We start from the raw sequence: 18,945 nt of genomic DNA on the forward strand, positions 1-18,945 counted from the left end.
TTGGGCCCAAGGCAGAGCTCTGCTTTCCTCTCCTGTCTGTGGAGAGCAGCCCCCACCCCCCAACATAGATCAGCCCCAGAGCAGAGAGGCAAGTACTCACATTGTCTGCAGCAGGGGATTGCCCATGAAGGCCTTTTCCGGGATGGCTTTGATGTTGTTGTTATGGAAGCCCCTGCAAGACAATGCCAGTAGATACTGAGGACTTGGGGACAAGTGTGAGGAGTGAGATGTGGAATTCCACGATGTGGGTGGACAGCCAACTGGAAAGGCCAGAGCACCAGCCAACTGGAAAGGCCAGAGCACCAGAGGGACATCAGCCCAGAGAGTCCAGGTTCAAGTCCTGTCTGTGAATTTTCTTCTTCATCCACTCTCACATCCATCCTTTCCCCCAACGAGCGTGAAGGGAGTGTGGGCTGCAGGCTGCCTGGAGGGCAACTTAGGAAAGAAAGAGGCTGAGCTCAGAGCCCAAGAGGAGAATCTTCTCCTTAGTCACTGTGTGGTGGGGACTTGGAGGGCCCGGAGGAGGGAGCCGAGGGTGAATGGGAGAAGGAGGGCGTGGAGAAACCAGCACTTCCATGGGTGTGAGTATGAAGGATATTCCCCAAAAGAGTCTGTTTTGACCTCAAGGCCCTGAAATGAAAGTAGCTCAGTGGCAGAGCCGGGATAAGAGGCAGGGTTGGCTGCTGTGAGACCGTGATGGCATTATGGGAAAATGAGGAAGGAGCCACCCAGCGGAGAGTCTGAGGGCCTAGAAACTGGGATTCCACGTTTGGATCGGGAATTGGGGAGAACATCTCAAAATAAATGTTGGACTAAAAAGAAGTAACCCAGGCTGAGCAAGACCTTGTCAGTCTTCCTCTGGATTCTCTGTGCTGTTCCTGCCTCAGTTTCCTTTCTCTTCTTGCTGTCCCCTCGCCCTCGACCATCAATTGTGTCTCACTCACAGGCGCACCCTCAGACATCCTGCCTGGGCCTGTTTGCTCATTCGTTCATTAACCCACTCATTATATATTTTTGAAGACAACCTTCTTGTCTAGTGGGCCGAGGGGTTTAGAGATTTGGGAGACAGAGGCCCTGTCCTCAAGCAGCTTTCTGCTTATAGAGGGAGAGAGGAGAGAGGCACACACTCCTATATGTGTCTTCTTGCATCTGATAACTTAGATCTCTGCTCTCTCCCTTAACACTTTTTTATTTCCTGATCCTATGCCTTTGCACACTCTGATTCATCAGTCTCCTCTTCCTTTTATGTTCCAGCTCAAAGGAAAAGGCAGACCTTGGTGACTCATTGGCATAGGGAATCCCAATAGTTTTGCATTCAGATTCTTGCCACCAGCTGGTCCAGCTGCTCCTCATGACATTACACCTTGAAATTTCCGTATGAGGTGGAGGAGGAGGCACAGGGCTGGCACTAAAGGCCTTGAGAGGTAGTTTGAGTAAACTGCTGTGCTATGTGAAAGTTTGGGGCTCTGCTTATGCATCTTCAGGGTCCCCTGATCTGGTTCCAGATCTTTCTCTTTCTCTTTCCCCAGAGTTTGTCCTCCAGGAAGGCTGGTCTCCCTCCTGTGAACATCTCTGTGCATTCAACTACTGATATGGATCTTTACCTACAAGTTCTTCTGTCTGAAATGCTTCCTCTCTTCCTCCGTCATTTCCACTTAAATCCCATCCATCCTCTAAGGCTAATCTCAGGATGCCTGGGTCCACAATACTTCCTCCTTTACTCTGAACTCCCATGATCACTTTAGCTAATACTATGCAACTTAGGGTTGGAATTACATACTGACCCTATTCCCTGCTTTGTCCTGTTCCCTTCTTTACATGTGCTACTCCATGTCCTCCGTGGGCATGAGGAGTCCTGGTGGATGGCCCTTTCTACCCATGTTTGTGTTTAATAGCAGGCACAGTGTTAGGCTCAGTGAATACAACATGCAATGATAATAATGGCAGCTGTGGGGAACTACAGCCAGCTTCCCTTTTTCTCCACCAAGACAAAATGCTGAGGAGAGACCCATAAACAAGTCCCAAGCTCTTCTCCACACTGGTCTCCAGACACACCCCAACCCAGACAGAGGCAATGCGTGCCCTGGCCTAATAGCAGGAGGCTTGTGCCCTGTGTCTCCTCAGGCTGGAAGCGCCGGGGGCCATGACTGCTGATGACACACCCCTCGGAAATGCTCAAAGCCAAGCTAATGAGGCCTGCAACTACTTAAACTTGCGCAGGGGTCGGGGAGGGCATGTAGCTACAGCTTTTACAAGGACCACGGGAGATGAGGGTGTGAGGGAGGCTTGGGGCTCTCCTCGGCCTGGCCCCCGGAGAAGAGGGCCCAGAAACCGGCAGAGGAGCTTACAATTCCTGCAGTCTGCCCAGGGTCCGGATGGCGATGGGGAACTCCTGCAGCTCATTATAATTCAGGTCTCTGAAATGGAAAGCAGAGCAGTCATTAAGGGGTGGCTCGGCAGGGCATGTCAGGGTCCCTGAGAAATGGAAACTTGGCTCTGGGGTTGGCCAGAGAGATGGGTTTTCCAATCGGTTGGATCCAGCTGTCAATGCCTGGAAACACATTTTTGGAATGTTCACATTCCATTCCTTCTCCACAAATCCTCAGGCTCGGAGCCCTCCTGGCAGCAGAACTGTTTTGAGGGGACACTTAAGGATGTGGATACCTGGAACCAATCCTTCAGAATCATCCCCACCGGCCGAGGAAAATATCCTTAAGACTTCAGTGGCTGGGGAGGGGGTAGAGGGAATACAGGGCCATCTTTAACATCTTGTCACCAGCACTCAGGATTCTGGAAATTTCCCTCAGGTGAAGACCTTGACTATCTCTGCTCTTGGCCAAAGGTGGCCACGGGACAGCTAGTTTTTATTTCCTCTTACCCTTTTCTGTACTTTCCAATTTTTTTTCAATGAACATATAACCATACAGTCAGAAAACAATGGAGGTAGTTTTTCAAAGGGGCAGCGACCTAAGTTGGCAAGGATGTAAGGAAACAGGCATTTCAGTGAATCAGAAATAGGAATTTAAATGTGTACAAACTTTTAGAGGTAATTTGACAGTATCCAGATTTGTTCCAACCGTAGTAGATACTACTGTGCTCAGATGGTTAATAAAACAGTGCTGTTAAAAATTTTTTTAAAAGACACTATCTTCAAATTGAAAGAGGCTGACCTAGCCTCTCGAGGCCCACAGGGTAGTCTGCACTGGATGTAAAGGCTTTGGCATAAGAGGGCTCATCTCCACACTGCCTGGGCCCTGGGGACAAGGGCCGGCCTACGAGTGACCCGGCCTCACTCCTCCCACCCGAAGGGGTCCCCTGTGTTTGCACCCTTTGTGGCAACAGCAGAGTAAAGGGAGGGAGGAGAAATGAAAAGAGTCCAAAGGCAGGAGAGCCCTCGGGAGCTTGTGTTTTGAGGGAGGCAGTAAAGAGCGTGTGGACTTTCTGTTTACTTGGCAGTAAACAAAGTCAGAGTCACAGGACTTTTGGAAGTTTGCTCTTTGTTGTGGGACAGGGTCCCCTCCCTACCACCTCTATGGGAGACTTCTCGAGAAAACCTTCACTCCTTTAAGTTTGGTGGTGTTTGCCTCAGGAGCCTATGACTTACCCTGATGTGGAAATGTGCCCGATTTGGGGAAGGGGAAGTTGACTGGGTACTCCCAGAATTCCGTAGCCAAGGCACACTCTCAGGTTTTGGCACCGTGGAGGGCTCAGGTACAGTGTCCCTCGTGAACCCCTAACCCCAAGTTGACCCCAGCCCATCCTCTCAGTCTGTAAGCCCCCGTCCTGACAGCTTTCCTGAGAGGACTGTCTGGTGCCAGAGCAGGGGGCCATGCAGAGGCCCTTGCATCACAGAGCGACCTGGCATGGCTTGTGTGTAAACACCAGGGGAACACGGAGATAATGACAGGCTCTTCTGCATGACAGGGTCATTACACTTAATAGTGCCCAGGTAGAGACAGGAAGCAGCCCAGAAGGTTCCTGGGGCCAGAAGAGCAGTGACAAGCGTCTGGCAAGCAGTGAGCCGAGTAATTGCCCCCTCCCCCAACACACACACACACACACACACACACACACAAATTACCCGATTACCCGCAGACTCCCCTGGTGATCTTGGGTAATTATAGCATAAACCACCCTGCTCTGCTCTGCTATGTTCTCTAGTGAATCAGACACCTTCCCTGAACGTGCGGGAGAGGCTCCCGCAGGCTGTGTGACGGGTAGGAGGAGAGCATGCTGAGGGAAGGGTTGTGCAAAGCACTTTCACTGAAACTGGGGGTACTGGAGTCAGAAACAGAGTTTCAATTCCTGAATTTCTATCACGGTTGGAGGAGATGCCTAGAAAATCAGGCTGGGGGGCTGGACTTGGAGCAGCAGGGGGGACGCACAGGGACTGTGGTCTCAGCATAAGTGAGTCACCCTCACATTTCAAGGTCACCAATCAAGGATTCCCCCTTTGATTTGGCTCAGCCCACTTAGGAATTCTCTACTGACACCCAAGGAGAACTTGATTTCCCATAAGTAACAGGAAATCATCTTCACTGAAATCTTCAACACAAAGAATTGCTTTGGTCTCAGAGTTGTTGCTCATGATTCCATCTGCATGGAATACTCCAGATATTTGCCTGGTTTACTTCACTTTGGTCAGGTCTGTGCCCAGATAATGCCTCATCAGAGGGGCCTTCTGTGACCATTTTGTTTAAAACAGCATAACCTGCCATTCACTGTTCCTTTACCCCGTGTGGCAGATTAAATGGCCACGAGGCTAACATTTTGCAATATCTAAGACTATCAAGCCAACACATTATGTGTCCTAAGCCTTACATAACGTTGTATGTCAATTCTATCTCAATAAAGCTGGAGGGAAAAAGAAATAACCCTAAGTCCTTTGCGGTGTCTATCCAGAGGCAGACTCTATGGCTCCCTGAGACTGGGCTGGCCTCATGACAGGCACTGACCAATACGAGGTGGAAGTGACCGGGTGTGACCTGGTCCTAAGTCACAAGAGGCCTCACTGTCTCTGCCAGTGGGGTGCTCCCACTCCCATGTGAGGAAGCTTCCTCTGGATTTGACAGCCAGCACTGAGGCCCCAGGCATGTGAGGGCAGCACTTAGGACCCCATGGGCCTCAGGGAGTCTCCCCCCACCCACCCCCACCAATGACTGCAGTCCCATGAGTAAGCCTAGCAGAAGGGTTGCCCAGCTGTGCCCAGCCAACTCCAGGTCAACGAGAAATCATAAATTGTTGCTTGAAATCATTAAGTTTTGGGGTGATTTGTTATCTAGCAGTAGAAACATGCCCTGATATCTCTTTCTTCATAAAATTTACAGCCATCTGACATATTTTTGTTGATTTCTTCCCACTCTACGACAATGAAAGTGCCTGGAAAACAGGGGCTTATTTTCATATTCTACACATCAGAAGAACACTGCAGAGCAGGCATCCCACAAATACTTGTTGAATGAATAAATGAAAAGGTTGGATAAAGAGATTAACAAAAATCACTAATGGGCTCTTCAAGGCATGTAGGGTATTGGGGGGAATATTTTGAAGATTTGAGGTTGGTGTCCAAAAAGGTAAAAGTCCTGAGTGGCACCATTAGGCTGGCCTAGGGCCACAGAGACATGGGTCCCCTGGGACTTTGCTATCACTGAGCCTTTACAGTTCACTGGACCCAGGTCCAGGCGGCCAAATTGAATGGTTCCAGCCCTCCTTGGCTGTTTCTGGTCAGGAATTTTGCCAGGAATGGCCTAACAGACAGTGGGAAAAGACACGTGGGAAAAGGCATATGAACTAAAAGGCTATTTTTGTCAAGAAATGTGGGAGAATGATAAAAACTGTGCAAATGTCAAAAGAAATTTGACCTGAACTTTCCCATTGGACATCAACACAGATTCAATGGCCTGGATAACCACCAGTGCCCGGTTTCATCTGGGGCTGTGCAGAAGTAACCTCTGGCTCTAAGAGTCCAGGAAAGAGTCTGGGCAACTCTCTCTGTCCCTGGTGAGCTCAGTTCAGTGCAATGGACACTACTGGATGCCTGCCCAAAGTACATGGAGAATTCTGCTGGGTAAAGGGGAAAGTTGGAAGACAGGTAAGAAGCAGACCTGTCGAAGAATTTGCTCGCCAAGTGAGTGGACTTAGCGTGATGTGAGCACACAAAGCATCAAACCTCCAGAGACTGGGAATGTGGTTTTTGAACCAGGTCTTGATGGCTGAGCAGCATCTCGGTAGGCAGAGAAGGAAGAAAAGGGGAGATGGAACAGAGGTTTATAGGAGGTCTGTGCTGTGACATTTGAGGAATGAGTGATACAATGTGCTGGAATAAAGGGCAATATTTGGAGGTGAGGCTGGAGGGGTGTCTCCTCTGGACTATTGCACACTTTCCTAGCTGGAGTCCCTGCCTGCAGGCCAGCCCTGGGGTAAACTTGGGGAGCTCTGATGACAAGCCAGGCACTAGTGCTGTGCTGATGATCACGTCACCCTCTCACAGAGGTAGATTCTATGACTGTATCCACTTCACAGTTGAGGAAAGTGAGACACAGAGATGTTAAGATGCACAGTTATATCCAGTTAGTAAGTGGCTGCTGCAGAGACCGTTACTTGTCCTCAAACCCCACCCTCAACGTTCTCTACAGTTGAACTCCCCAACACCACGGCCACTACCTATGTGTGGCTATTTAAATGCAGATTAATTACAATTTAATAAAATTACAAGTTCAGCTCTCTCTTGCACTAGCCACACCTCAAGCACTCCATAGCAACACATGGTAGCGGTTACCATATAATACAGACTTATATTTCCATCGTTGCAGAAAGTTCTGTTGGACAGCTCTATCCTGTTGCCATAGGAGAATAGCCAGGGATGTAGCTAGAGTATATTTCCCTGCCCCTTGCAGGAGGTATGGCTATACCCTAGATTCTCAACAAAGGAAGGTAGAAGCAGTCCAAACTACATGTAGTCCAGGGTCTATAAAATAGCCAAGCCGGTCTCCTCCATGGTCTGTCTACCCTCCCACCAGCTAGATGCCAAAGATGATGAGGCTGTGAGGATGGCAAGATCCCAAGAAGCCAGGTCCCTGAGTCACCACATGGAGGAGGGCCACCTGCCAAGAAGAAACACCCTCCTTGGACTATTGTATGATCCAGAAGTAAACTCCTGTTGTGTTTGAGCCGTTATACATGTTTTGGCTTATTTGGTACAGCAATTTAGTTTACCTTAACTAATTCAGTGTCATGGCCAGGGTTTGAACCCTGGCAGTTTGAGTCTGGAGCCCACACTCTTAGCCACTGCACGCTGCCAGAAAGATCTTTTTAAAATGCAAAGTTGACTCGGTCACTCTCCGACTGAAAAATCTGAAAAGACCTCTTCATTATTTACAGAACAGACTACACATTCCCTGATGGGCTCTGATGCCTTAGGAAATCTTTCAGTTTCATCTGCCATTTCAACCCTGATGTATTTTCACACCCTCATGTATTTACTTGGGCCATGCATGCCCTCAGCCTGGAATGCCCTTTTCCCACATCCTCAGCTGTTGAAATCCTAGTCATCCTTTGAAGTCCAGCTCAAATATACCTTTCTTCATGAATCCAGCCCCATCCCTTCAGTCAGAATGAATCATTTACTCTCTCAGTACTTTTCTGGTTTTTTTCTCTAGAAACATGCTCAGTGTTAGACTGGGAATAATGATGGTGGTGGTGATATAATAATAGTAATTACTATGTAAAATTCATGATGCCAGGTGAGTTGCATATATTGATTCATTTCATTCCCATGCCAATCCTCTGTTTTGCACATGAGAAACCAAGGCATAGAGGAAGGTAATAATTTGACCACGATTCTGAGCTCAGAATGGAAGAGCTGGGATGGAAGGCCAGACACGCTGTGTCCAGAATCGGGTTGTCTATGTGCATATTATCTCCCCTGTGAGATAGGAGGACTGCTGTGGTCAGGAAGCACATGGGCTCCCTTTTGAACTTCCTGAGGAAGTTCAAGGATGGTCATCTGTGCCCACTAGGTAAAGTCTGCAGATAAGTGGGTGCTCCTTTGGCCTTAGTGGTCATTGGCATCATTGTCTTGGCCCCTTGGGACTAGACTCATATGCAGATTCTTGGCAACTGCAGGAAAGGCCTCCCATGGCACAGGGCTCATTCAGTGAGATTCTTCCATTGCAGGGCAGTTTGTGATGCCTTAAACTTAAGCCGGAAAACTCATCCATGGCTTTATAGTCTATTCTCTGTAATAACACAGAATCGGCCAGCAGCCCAGGAAGAGCTAATTGTTCTGTCTGCTGCTCCTGGGAGCTGGAAGAAGACAGAAAAGGGCTGAGGTTAAAGAGAAACCACTTCCAACTCCAGCCAGAATCAGTCTGGAAGCTGCAGCTGTCCATGGCTAAGCCTCCCCTCAGTTTGCTTGGCAGTTTCCAGGCAAATCCAATCAAAAATGATGGCAAACCCATGAAAGGAGCCGAGAAGACAACCAAGCCCTAAGCTGCTCAAGGACCCACATTCCCAATATTATCCTTTTCTCTGGCTGCACAGAAATGGCCAGCTCCTGCCCTCTCTGGGGAGCCTCACTGTGGATTCAGAGCACAGAGCAGGCAGATTGGCCAAACCCCTTCTTTTTATTGATAAGGAAACAGTCTCAGAGAGAGGAAGTAACCAGTTACAAGTACCAGAGCCACGTACCTAAGCCAGGTTATTGGCTTGGGGTTTAACACACTTACTACATTTTACACTACATTCTACATCCTGGCTAGGCTATTTCGCCAAACAGCAAAGCTAAGAAAAGAATTTCAGGGAGAGAGGCAAAGAGGATATGTGGAGCGGTAGGAACAGGCCTCCCCCTCAGGGGGGAGAAACTCCTGTGAGAGTTGCTTTGGGTGCTCATAAGCTGTCAAAACTAAATATTAGTATTTGCAGTTTCGATGCCTTTTTATGTGTTCTCCATTTGAGAACAGAACGAGGGCTGTCTTTCTGCCAGTGGCTCCTCGTGAGTCTACACCGTGCTCAGCACATTTCTCTCCTGTGCATCGGGGCTGCCCAGCACATTCAGTGGCCTGTTCACCTGGTCCAGAGCCTGCACAGAACAAATGTCCGAATAATGCCAATCCCATTCCCCTCTTCCTTTCCTGAGACAGAACAGGCACTTCTACTCATTCGACACTACAGCAGCGGATGCAGAAGTCTATCTACAGCAGGAAAGAACGGGGCATACCATGAATTGGGCTGCCACTTGCAGTTTTATTCTCAAGGCTAATATTTGTGTTTATTTCCAGATCACAGATAAGGGGACAGGGAGGAATGTGGGTGAGCCCAGCTCTCAAGTGTGAAACACAAAACACAGACATTGCTGGCCGATAGACTGTACACGCTCACCCGCTTTTATCTCTCCAAGGCCGGAACAAAGGCAAGCAGGCACAATGAACACGTCTTAATTGCTCTTCCCCTACTGAGGATGGAGGCTCTGTCTTGAATCTGACTCCACACGCTTGGGGCAGATGACTCGGTGAGCCAGGAACCAACAAAAACTTTATGACTAATAGCATTGTTTTACTTTCTAAACAACCTACATAAAAGGCCACCCATTAATAAATACAGCAATTAGTAAAATTGTCATCGGTTTCTATTGAGAGACACAGACACGCCTTTCTTTGCCTCTCCCTCCACCTACACACTCTTCCTTGCCAGAAAGAAAGTTCAGAGGATACCTGAAGCAAGAGCCGCGCTGACTTTAATGAAAGTTGCTGATCTCTGATATTGAGATTACTTGCTGTCCTGCCCTAATGAGACACCTGGGATCAGAAGCCTAGACTTGGAAGGGAGGTGAGAGGTAACAGTCCGACCTGCCTCCGCTGCAGGAGTCAGACCCCTCGGGTTCTAGGAGGATGGGGATCCAGTTTCTGCCTGAACCAACATAAATGGCAGGGCCTGCACTGGCCACGCCACTTGGCTGCTCTCAGATCACACACCCACCTTACCCTGAGCTAAAGCAGCACCTTCACTAACCCCCCACCTGTGGCCCTCACCCTGTCAGCTGGAAGACCCTAAAATCTGCATAGTAGGTCTTCAAAGACATCACCCTATTCCAACTAAGGATTCCTCCAAATCTTTTGAATCCAGTTTTATAGACACTTAACTTTCTCTTGCACACATTCCCCGCACCCTGGTCACTCTGAAGTTTTGATGCTCAGAATGGGACCTGGTCCTCTGAATGTGGACAGACCCCTTAGAGCAACCCACCATTCTCACCGGGACGCCAAGGGCCCAACAGTGCAGGGGACCCAAGACTTTGAGGAGCCCCTGGAGAGAGTAGAAGTGGCCTAAGGATCTGTCCTAGTTGCTGTCTAAAGCTGGGCCCTGAGATTCTGAATTGTGGGGCTTGTGGCAAGACAGCCTTGCCTGAGATGAAGAGGAGGGCCTGTCCTGGGGGGTTTAGCCCTGTCCCGGACATTTCTCCTAAGAGGGACAATGGGACATCTACTCTCGAGAAGATCAAGTGGACATTTAGGTCTGGGGCCCCGGGGAGAGGGCCGGGCTGGACCTGCACAGCACTGAGCGTGGATGACCCCAGTTGAGCTGAGTGTGAAAAGCAAAGAGAAGGGGCCGGGGAGAACCTCAGAGGTGAGAGAGTCCAGCGCCCTCATAGCACAATTGGAGAAGGAAAGAGAGGACCAGGATTTGCCAGGGACCATGGAGCCATTCCTTGATCAACAAACATTTATTGAGTCCCTCGCCTGTGCCAGGTACTGTGTGAGGTGCTGCAAATGCCCACGGGGAGGTGAGACAGAAAAGAAATGGAATCGATACATGAATGCATGAATGAATAGATGGATGAAATAAGCTAGCGGGCATGGCGAGGCTAGGGAAGACATTCCATAGGAAAGGAGATGGCCAGTGCTAGGCCAGTGCGAAGTGGTGCTCAGGGAGGCTCTCACTGAAAGGTGACATTTGAGCAAAATCTTGAAGGGGGTGAATAATGGTGGAATGGATAATCCAGACAAAGAAAACAGTTGGTTCAAAGGTCCTGAGGCAGGAGCACACCTGGCATATCCAGGTTGGCTATTGTGCCTAGAGTACTTTGGAAGCAGGACTCGCATCCTCTGAGGCCTGGGAGGCTTGGCGCGTGGCTTTGGCTTCTTTTCAGACTGTGATGGGGTCAGTGGAGGGTTTGGAATAGAAGAGTGTCGTGAGCTAGTTTATATTACAAGAGTCACTCTGACCGCTGTGTTGAAAACAGAATGTAGAGTGAGAAGGAGGAAAGGAGTGAGACCAGACAAGAGACTTTGCTGTCAGTCCTCCTGGTGAAAGAATCACTGAGAGAATGACCAGGCCCACATGGCAGCAGCAGAGAGACGTGGCCGATTCTTACTATATCTTGAAGATGGAGCCGAGGTTGTTTGCCTGCAGATGGGCTGTGGGACTCACAAGAAAGTTGTTCTAGATCACTCCAAGGTTTGGGCCTGAGCAACTATAAGAGTAAGGTTTCCATTACTGAGCCCGGCTGGCTTCCGGGGGGACCAGATCTGGAGGGGAGTTGGGTTTAGATGTCTGCTAGACAGTCATGTGAGCGGCTGAGAAGGCCTTTGGTTACCTAAGTTCAGAGTTCAGGAGACAGATGACTTCTGGGCTGGAGTCTTTAGCAAACATGCAGTACTGAAAGTCATGAGACCAGGTGAGGACACAGAAGGGAGGTGGAGCCTTGGGGCAGCCCAAGGCAAAAGGAATTAGGGTGATGAGGTTAGGAATGCGGGAACAGAACATTAGTGATAAGTTAAAAAGAACTCAGGCTTCCTGGTTTAGAACGCTTTAGTCTCTGTGATTGCAGGGGCTACATTTTTTCTTATTCATGAAAGTTTCCTTGGTGCCTATATGATAGCTGGCACATACTAGAAGCTCAATAAATATTTATGGAATGAGTGAATCGAAAGAAACAGAACAAAAGAGAGTGGTAAGCAGTGATCTGACCAGCTCCTCCTGCCCACAGAGATCTGAAGGGCAGAGCTGAGCTTCTCAGTGTCCTCGCCACGGCATCTACTAAGGAACCTGTGGCCAAGCTCCTCGCCCCCAACATCCCCCCTTTGTTCCAGACCAGCTGGCTTGGGTGCCTGTGGGAACCAGGGGGTGGCAGGGGTGCAGACGGAGGGAGAGAGACCGGAAGCTTTGGCCCCATTGCCAGCAGGGGAGGAAGGGGCAGCGGCGACAAGGACTGTGACCTTGGCTACCCCCACTCCAGGGCGATCGGGAAAGGAATGCTGCGCTGGACGGCCTATTAATAACTCGTCACAGGCACAGAACTCAGGACAAAATCATCGGACAGCTCAATTTTCTGCCTGTTAGAAGTCATTAGTGGTTCTGCAGGGAGAGCCAGGGGGAAAAGTTTTATATGGAACAATAAATTCCTCTATGAGCCACAAAACCCTACAAATTTGCAGCTAATAAACCCACAAATGTAAGATGATTAAGAACTGGCGAGGAAAGAGTTCCTCATTTCTTGCAGGGTTAGCCCCGAGAGGCAGTGTGGTCTGCCCGGTCTGCCTGGCAGATGCCGGGCGGAAGGCAGAGAACCCACGTCCTGCCCTCGCTGTTGATTCCCGGGGTGACCTGGGGCAGCCAGGCACTCTCTGCCTCTGTGTCCTCACCTGCGACACAAGGTACACAGTTCCTGTCATGTCTTCCTCAACAAGTGGGGTGGGGATAAATAGGAAATGAAATGACAGACTGAGGACAAAATCTTTTAATTCTTGGGCCTCCCCGGTGGTGCAGTGGGTTGAGCGCAGCGCTGTGAAGCTGTCTGCAGCCTCTACTGTCCGTGTTCAATCCCCGGCCGGCCAGGGAGATTCCCACATGGCGTGGCAGACCTCTCCTGTCGCGCCCACTGCTCCCCTCAGCAGTGTTTTTCCGTCATCTGCCTGTTCTGCTCCTCACTCTGTCTCTGGTGAATCCTCTCACCCTCCCGCCTCTCTGGCCTGTACCCCAGCTCTTGTATAAAAATAAAATAAATCTTTAAAAAACAATCTTTTAATTCTCTTAACTGCAGGGATTCAGCGGGATGAGCAGCACTTGCCTTGAGATAAGAAGGCAAATCAGCAAGATTCTTCTGGATCTCTGCCCCCCATGACTTTCCCCCAAAGGACTCTGCCATGGAACCCACCGGAGGTTACTGAAGTGGGTTGACTCATAGCCCCAAAGAGATAGGTCCGAGAACTACTGAAGTGGGTTGACTCATAGCCCCAAAGAGATAGGTCCGAGAACTAAGCTCTCCAGCCTGTGAATATGACTTTATTTGCAAAAATACTTAGCAAATACACTTTGCAGATGTAACCAAGTGAGGATCTTGACATGAGGTCATCCTGGATGAACAGGGAGCAGCTTAGAGCCAATGACAAGGATCCTCATTAGAAGAGACACAAAGAAGCCACGTGAAGACTGAGAAGAGATTGGAGTGACGACCACAAGCCAAGGAACACCACAGGGAGAAGCAAAACAACTAAGTAACAACACATGGCTGTTCAGCAGCATTAACTAGGAGGGCTGAGAAGAAGATGCCCACATCAAGTCATCACCTAAGAAAAAGGCAATCCCATTTTCTAATTGTTGAAACCAAGACTCTGAGAGGTCAGGTGCCTTGTTCCGGACACACAGCAGTGGCAGAGCCAGGATTTGAATCTGGGTCTGGTGACCAATCCTGCTATTCTCCAGGAGACCCTGGGCCCTGGAAGAACCTCCAGTGGGAACCTACCTGATTTTCTATCCAGACCATCAGTCTGGAACTGAAAAGTGACCTGATACTTTTAGGACCAAGTTAGGGTCAGTTTCGAGCAAAATCTGCCTGGCCTGGGTGGTTTCGAGGACAGAGAGAGGGGAGCACCTTGTAACCACAGCTGCTATTAAAGTCAAATGTTCTGCAGAAGCAGATCACTGGGGCCTCTGGCCCCAGAGGAGGGTTTGTATGAAATGCATAATTCTGTGTTGTAAGGCAAAGCCCTACAGACTCCTGCGCTGCCTGTCCTCCCAGTCCTCTGTTGAATGTGGCCCTGATTTAGAGGGAACTAGAGTCAGGGCGTTTCTGTTCCTGAATGGCCCCAGGCTCCCCTTGGGGGAGCAGACGGCAGTGGGGCTCTGGAGGGTTGGATTTGTTTAAGAAGGTTATAATGAGGCCTAGATCGTGGGAGGTGAGGCACTTTGGTTCCTCAATCCACCCTAGGCCCTGCCCTCTCAATCCTAGCAAGATGCTGACATTAAATTTCCAGGTCTAGGGAACGGGGCAGACCTCTCAGGATGAATTGCCTTTGCTTGACCTTTAAAATATTTTTTTTTGTCCAGATTTCATTGGTAAGTATAGCCTGGATTCAAGGATGAGTGACTGACGACCCTGTCAGGCTGGTATAGCTCCCTGTGGCTCCAAGCTCCCTGACACCTCAGGGAAGCAGCTTCCCAGAATTTTCTTGGTCATGCTTTCCTTTTTCTCAACCTAGATACCCGGGAAAGTCTGTTATTGATCTGACCACACAGGGGCTAATGCTAAGTGAAGAAGTAGTAGGAGACAAGAAGCTTAGATTCTAGTGATCTACCATCACTAGCCAACTGTAGAAACTTGGGCACTTACCCTAAGTCTCGGGATTTGGTCTGATCTGGAAAGTGAAGGAAAAAGCTTCGTGGGCTGGGGGCTGGCCCATCTGACTGAATTTCCCAACAGTGATAGGGCAGCCTCTCTGTGGGAACAGGGGGAGGTGTGGATGCAGGACAGTTTGTCCTGTCCACCTCCAGCTGGGTGTCTCTGATGCCCTGTCATCAGGAGAAATGGGTCCTCTGTCCCCAGAGCTCCTCTGGGTGTGATGTGACCTCAGAGCATGGGAAGGCTGTGCCTTCTGTGGGCATGATTTGTTCTGCTCAGCAGGAAAGAGGGCACAGCAGTGTCCAAGCCTGGGCCCTGCCTGACTCACATTTACCTGGCTCTCAGAGCAAATAGCAAGGTGCATGTCTACCTCGCTTACACTCCCCCACCCTTGCAGGCATCCCACTGTGCAGCAGAGAATCAAGGCCAGGTTGCCTGCTGTGGCCCATGCAATCTGCAGAGTGGCGTGCAGGTGGAGCCCAGGCAGCCTGGCTTCCAGAGCATAGCAGAGCCTGTGTTGCCATGTGTTGCACAGCAGACACCCATGCCAGTGGGTGTCTCTGTGCTCTGCTGGGGCCCGGGCTGAAGGGCACAGCAGGCTGGAACAGCCTGGCAGGTGCACTGTGTGTATGTGTCGTCCGCACTGCATGGGGTAGGTGGCGATGTGACCACGCATGTACATGCTGAGCCGACACCTGGCCCCTCCTCCCAGGTGGAATGGCTGGGTGCCACTCTCCCTCCTAAGAGGATCATGCAGACGAGCCAAACCACAGCTCTGGCCAGGAGGATTTGATCTTCCCCCTGCCGCGGGAGATGAGAGAGGTCTAAGTGGCAGAGATTTACGGGGCCCAAGGGAGAAATGCCCTTTCAGGGAGAAGCTCACATGAAAAGCTCCGGAGTAATAACCAAGGCTGCAAAGTGTGCCAATTATGCAACAATTAAAAAGGTCGACTATCATTTCTTTCTCTTTTTATTCTCCCAGCCACTCCTCCCCCTCCCCACATCTGGCAGTGCCTGCAGGCTCCCCAGCAAATGCTCTAGGGGATAGAGGATAAAGAACACACTTTTCCCCTTTTTAATTGGAGATCAAAAGTTGAAAGAAGAACTTATCCCTCAAGGTGGGGAAGGAAGGGGTAGTGTTGAGACTGGGTCACTGGGAGGGGGCCCGGGGGAAGAACAGGCAGTGCAGGGCACGTTTCAAAGAAGACGGTTTGCCGGGCTCTGTATAAACTTTGCACACATCTCATTGAATCCAAAAGTCAGCCCTGTGAAATCAGTGTTGTCAGTGTCAGGATATTGCAGTTAGAAAACTAAGACTCACAGAGGCCAGTGGCTTGACCAAGGTCATGGGCTGGTAGCCTGGCATTGCCCCCTGGGCTGCCTGATGCCAAGGGCTGCAGGCTTTTCCACTAGGCCATTTTGCCTCCACAGTGCAAAGTGGGGAGACTTTGTCTTGTCTCAGCCTTGGCTTTCCCGTCTGTGAGGTGGGTGCAGGTTCTGGGTCCTGTGTGACGGAGCCAAGCACCCCTGTAGATGAAAGAAAGGAGCAGTGGGCGCTGAGCGGCAGGATTGCTCTGTAATTAAGCCAGCACCAGCTGGGCCAGATGCCCTGCACGGCAATCCAGTGGCTAATTGAGAAAGAATTAGGCAGAGTGCCCCAGAAGTGAAGAAATAGCTGCTAGTTAGCTTTTTAGAGGTGCCAACCCACACCCAGTATGTGTGCCCCCTCCTCACCTGATTTCCCAGCAGAGATCAGGGCCCCACACCTCAGGGCAGATAACATTGGCCTCCCTCCTGCTCTGTGGATGCCCGGAAGAACCAAACACCACCCCCAAAGTTCTTGTATCTCCTCGGGGAGGGTAACTGTGGGGGCAGGGACTTTAAGAGGCTAAGAACCACCTCTTAAATCTGGAATCCCCTAAGACCTGGCACACAGTAGGTTTGCACAATTTCCATTCTACCCAAATGATGGAGGATAGCAGGGTGCTGCCTGGGGGACTTTCATGGATGTTTCCTCAGAGAACACACTTTAGACCTGCTCTGTCCCTAAAGGAGGCAGTGACCAGCGTCCACGCACCTCCCTGGACATCAGTCTGCAGTGTGGGGGCTGCACAGGTAGAGGGAAAGCACAGTGCTGGAAGGGGCCCCAACTTTCCTGACTTCAGGCTAGAGAACATCCTCCTGCACCCCCCTCCAGGGCACTCAGTCAACTGAAGGGGGAGACCCCGGGAGAGCTAGACCCAACTCTGCCATTTCTCCAGCTTGAGGTTGAGCCTAGAGAGCAGCTGTGCTCCTGGGGATGGGAAGAGGCTGCGGCCTTGGCCTCGGCCCCCCTTTCATCCCCTCCACAACCTCAAGTGCAGCCAGCCTGGGCACCCTGGGGTGGAGCTGCCAAATGGTTTTCCCCAACAGTGGCTTCCTCAGGTCATAGCTTGTCTCACAGCGTTTCCTCCTCTGCTGCTTTGGGTTCTAGAAAATCATTCACCTCAGGAGCCATGCCCCTGTGTGTGTTTGTGGGGTGGAGGTTAGGGAGGGGAGGGGAGGGAGCTGGTGTGTGAGTTGAGGGGTCTAGAGGAACTGTGGACAGCCCCTGACACGGTGAGTCCTCCCTCAAATGGGTGGCTCATGCTGGTCACTTGTGGGGCCTCCCCCCAGCGCTGCCCTCTAGGCTGGCACTGGGTGGCCCTGGCAGCCGCTCCCCCAGGGGAGCTGAGGGACCCCAGCTGGCATGGCTGCAGTACTGGGAGAGCCCGCCAGTTGTTTGCTCAAGCGGGGCCGCTGGGCCCGCTCTGCGGGGGCTGGCGGCACTCCAGAGGAAATGATGGAGGGTTTGGGTGCATTCTGACCTTCACCGAATTCCAGGATGATGATGTGTGAATAATATGGCTTTTTAAGAGTCAACAGCTTGTGTGCTTTTTATAGTCAGGCCAGAGCGCTGAATGGGCCATCTCCCCATTAATCATCCGGCTAGTTAGATCAATTGGCAAACAGTCCCGCGTTACTCTGTGGTATCACTCTCCCTTCTGTCAGCAGCCACCCTTAAACAGATGTCAAGACAGCCGCGAATAGGCCCCAGCCCCGCCCCCAGTCTTCTATCCACAGGCTGATATCCTAATTCTTCTAGCTTTTCCCTGCAGTTCCCATCTCTGTCTAAAATTTTCATTATTGTGGTGGTCTGCTGGATCCTAGGCTCCCCCTCTGTGGGCTGCCTTGAACTCCCAGAGGGTACCTACCACCCACCTGATAGAGGAAGAAATTCATTTCGGGTGATATTCTAGAGAAAGTGCCAGGGAGAAGAACATGGGCGGGTGGGTCTGGGGGCCAATCCAGCACCCCAGTCCTACTGGCCTTTCCCTCTGCCAACGCCCTGCTCACTGAATCAGGGACTCCAGGCAGCACTGAGCTTGACCACAACCCCAACACTCACAGAGTCTCCAGGTTATGCAGCCCCTCGAAGCTGTGGGTCCCCAGATGCTGGATGTGGTTGTTATGAAGATGCCTGTGTAGGAAAGAAAGATATATCAGAATGGATGCCCACACCATCAGCTTGCATGGGGGAGGCAGATGGCAGCTCAGGCAGGAAAGTGGAGGCAGAAGCGTGGACAGAATTTACCCAGCAGTCCAGCCCTTGGAGATGAATGACTGGTCAAGACCGACTTCTGAAGTCAGACTCCCAGGCCCACTGACCATGGGCTGCACCATTTTTCTTGCTTTCCACTGAAGGAAAAGTGAAAGGAACACCTCAGGTCAGGCTAAAGCAGGCTCCCCTAAGCTCTGGGAAAGAGGCCTGATGTCAGAGGAGCTCAAGTCCGAGGCTTCTTCTCTAGTCTTTCCCTACCCCACCCCCTACCCCAACCCAGCCTGCCTGACTCAGTGGCCAGATGTAAACCACTGCAGAAAGCATAATTAAAGACGAAGCTTTTTGTCACAGCTGGAGAGAGCAGCAGATAAGCTGGGAGAGGGGAGACTGGTAAGGCCAGAGGAATCTATGGAGACCGTGGTCTAGCACATGACCTTGAAGGTGGGTGAGCCGAACAAGCAGAGGGAGGGCATTCGAGGCAGAGGTAATGGCTGAACCAAGGGTGGGAGATGGGGATGAGCCCATCTGTGCAGGAGGGTGAGGGACTTGGCAGACAGGAGCAGTAGATGAGTGTGAGAGAGACTTCCAATGTAAGTAACTAGTTGAAAACAAGTGACTGAATGTTCTCCCAATTCCTAATAAAATCAGTGAAAATATCAAAACAAGAGTCTGCCCCACCCCTAATAATATAAGCAGCAACAAAGCAAGGACAGAGACACAGCACAATGTAAATAAACTGTAAAACTGA

The 18,945-nt window shown here is 50.6% G+C and overlaps 1 protein-coding gene across 2 annotated transcripts in view; it reads right to left on the bottom strand.

The window, feature by feature from the left end:
* Positions 1-18,945, bottom strand: part of LGR6 (leucine rich repeat containing G protein-coupled receptor 6) — a gene marked incomplete at both ends in the record, with an annotated part of 108,601 nt that overhangs the window by 15,910 nt on the left and 73,746 nt on the right. Inside the window, 3 exons of one of the 2 annotated variants that reach the window (XM_084245695.1) lie at positions 101-172; positions 2,349-2,417; positions 18,045-18,116. In XM_084245695.1, coding sequence (XP_084101821.1) covers positions 101-172; positions 2,349-2,417; positions 18,045-18,116 — 213 coding nt within the window. The remainder of the gene's footprint in view (positions 1-100; positions 173-2,348; positions 2,418-18,044; positions 18,117-18,945) is intronic. The other variant, XM_084245696.1, reaches the window with a different exon arrangement.

Source organism: Talpa europaea, assembly GCF_964194135.1.
Source record: "Talpa europaea genome assembly, chromosome: 10".
In the NCBI taxonomy this organism is placed as follows: Eukaryota; Metazoa; Chordata; class Mammalia; order Eulipotyphla; family Talpidae; genus Talpa; species Talpa europaea.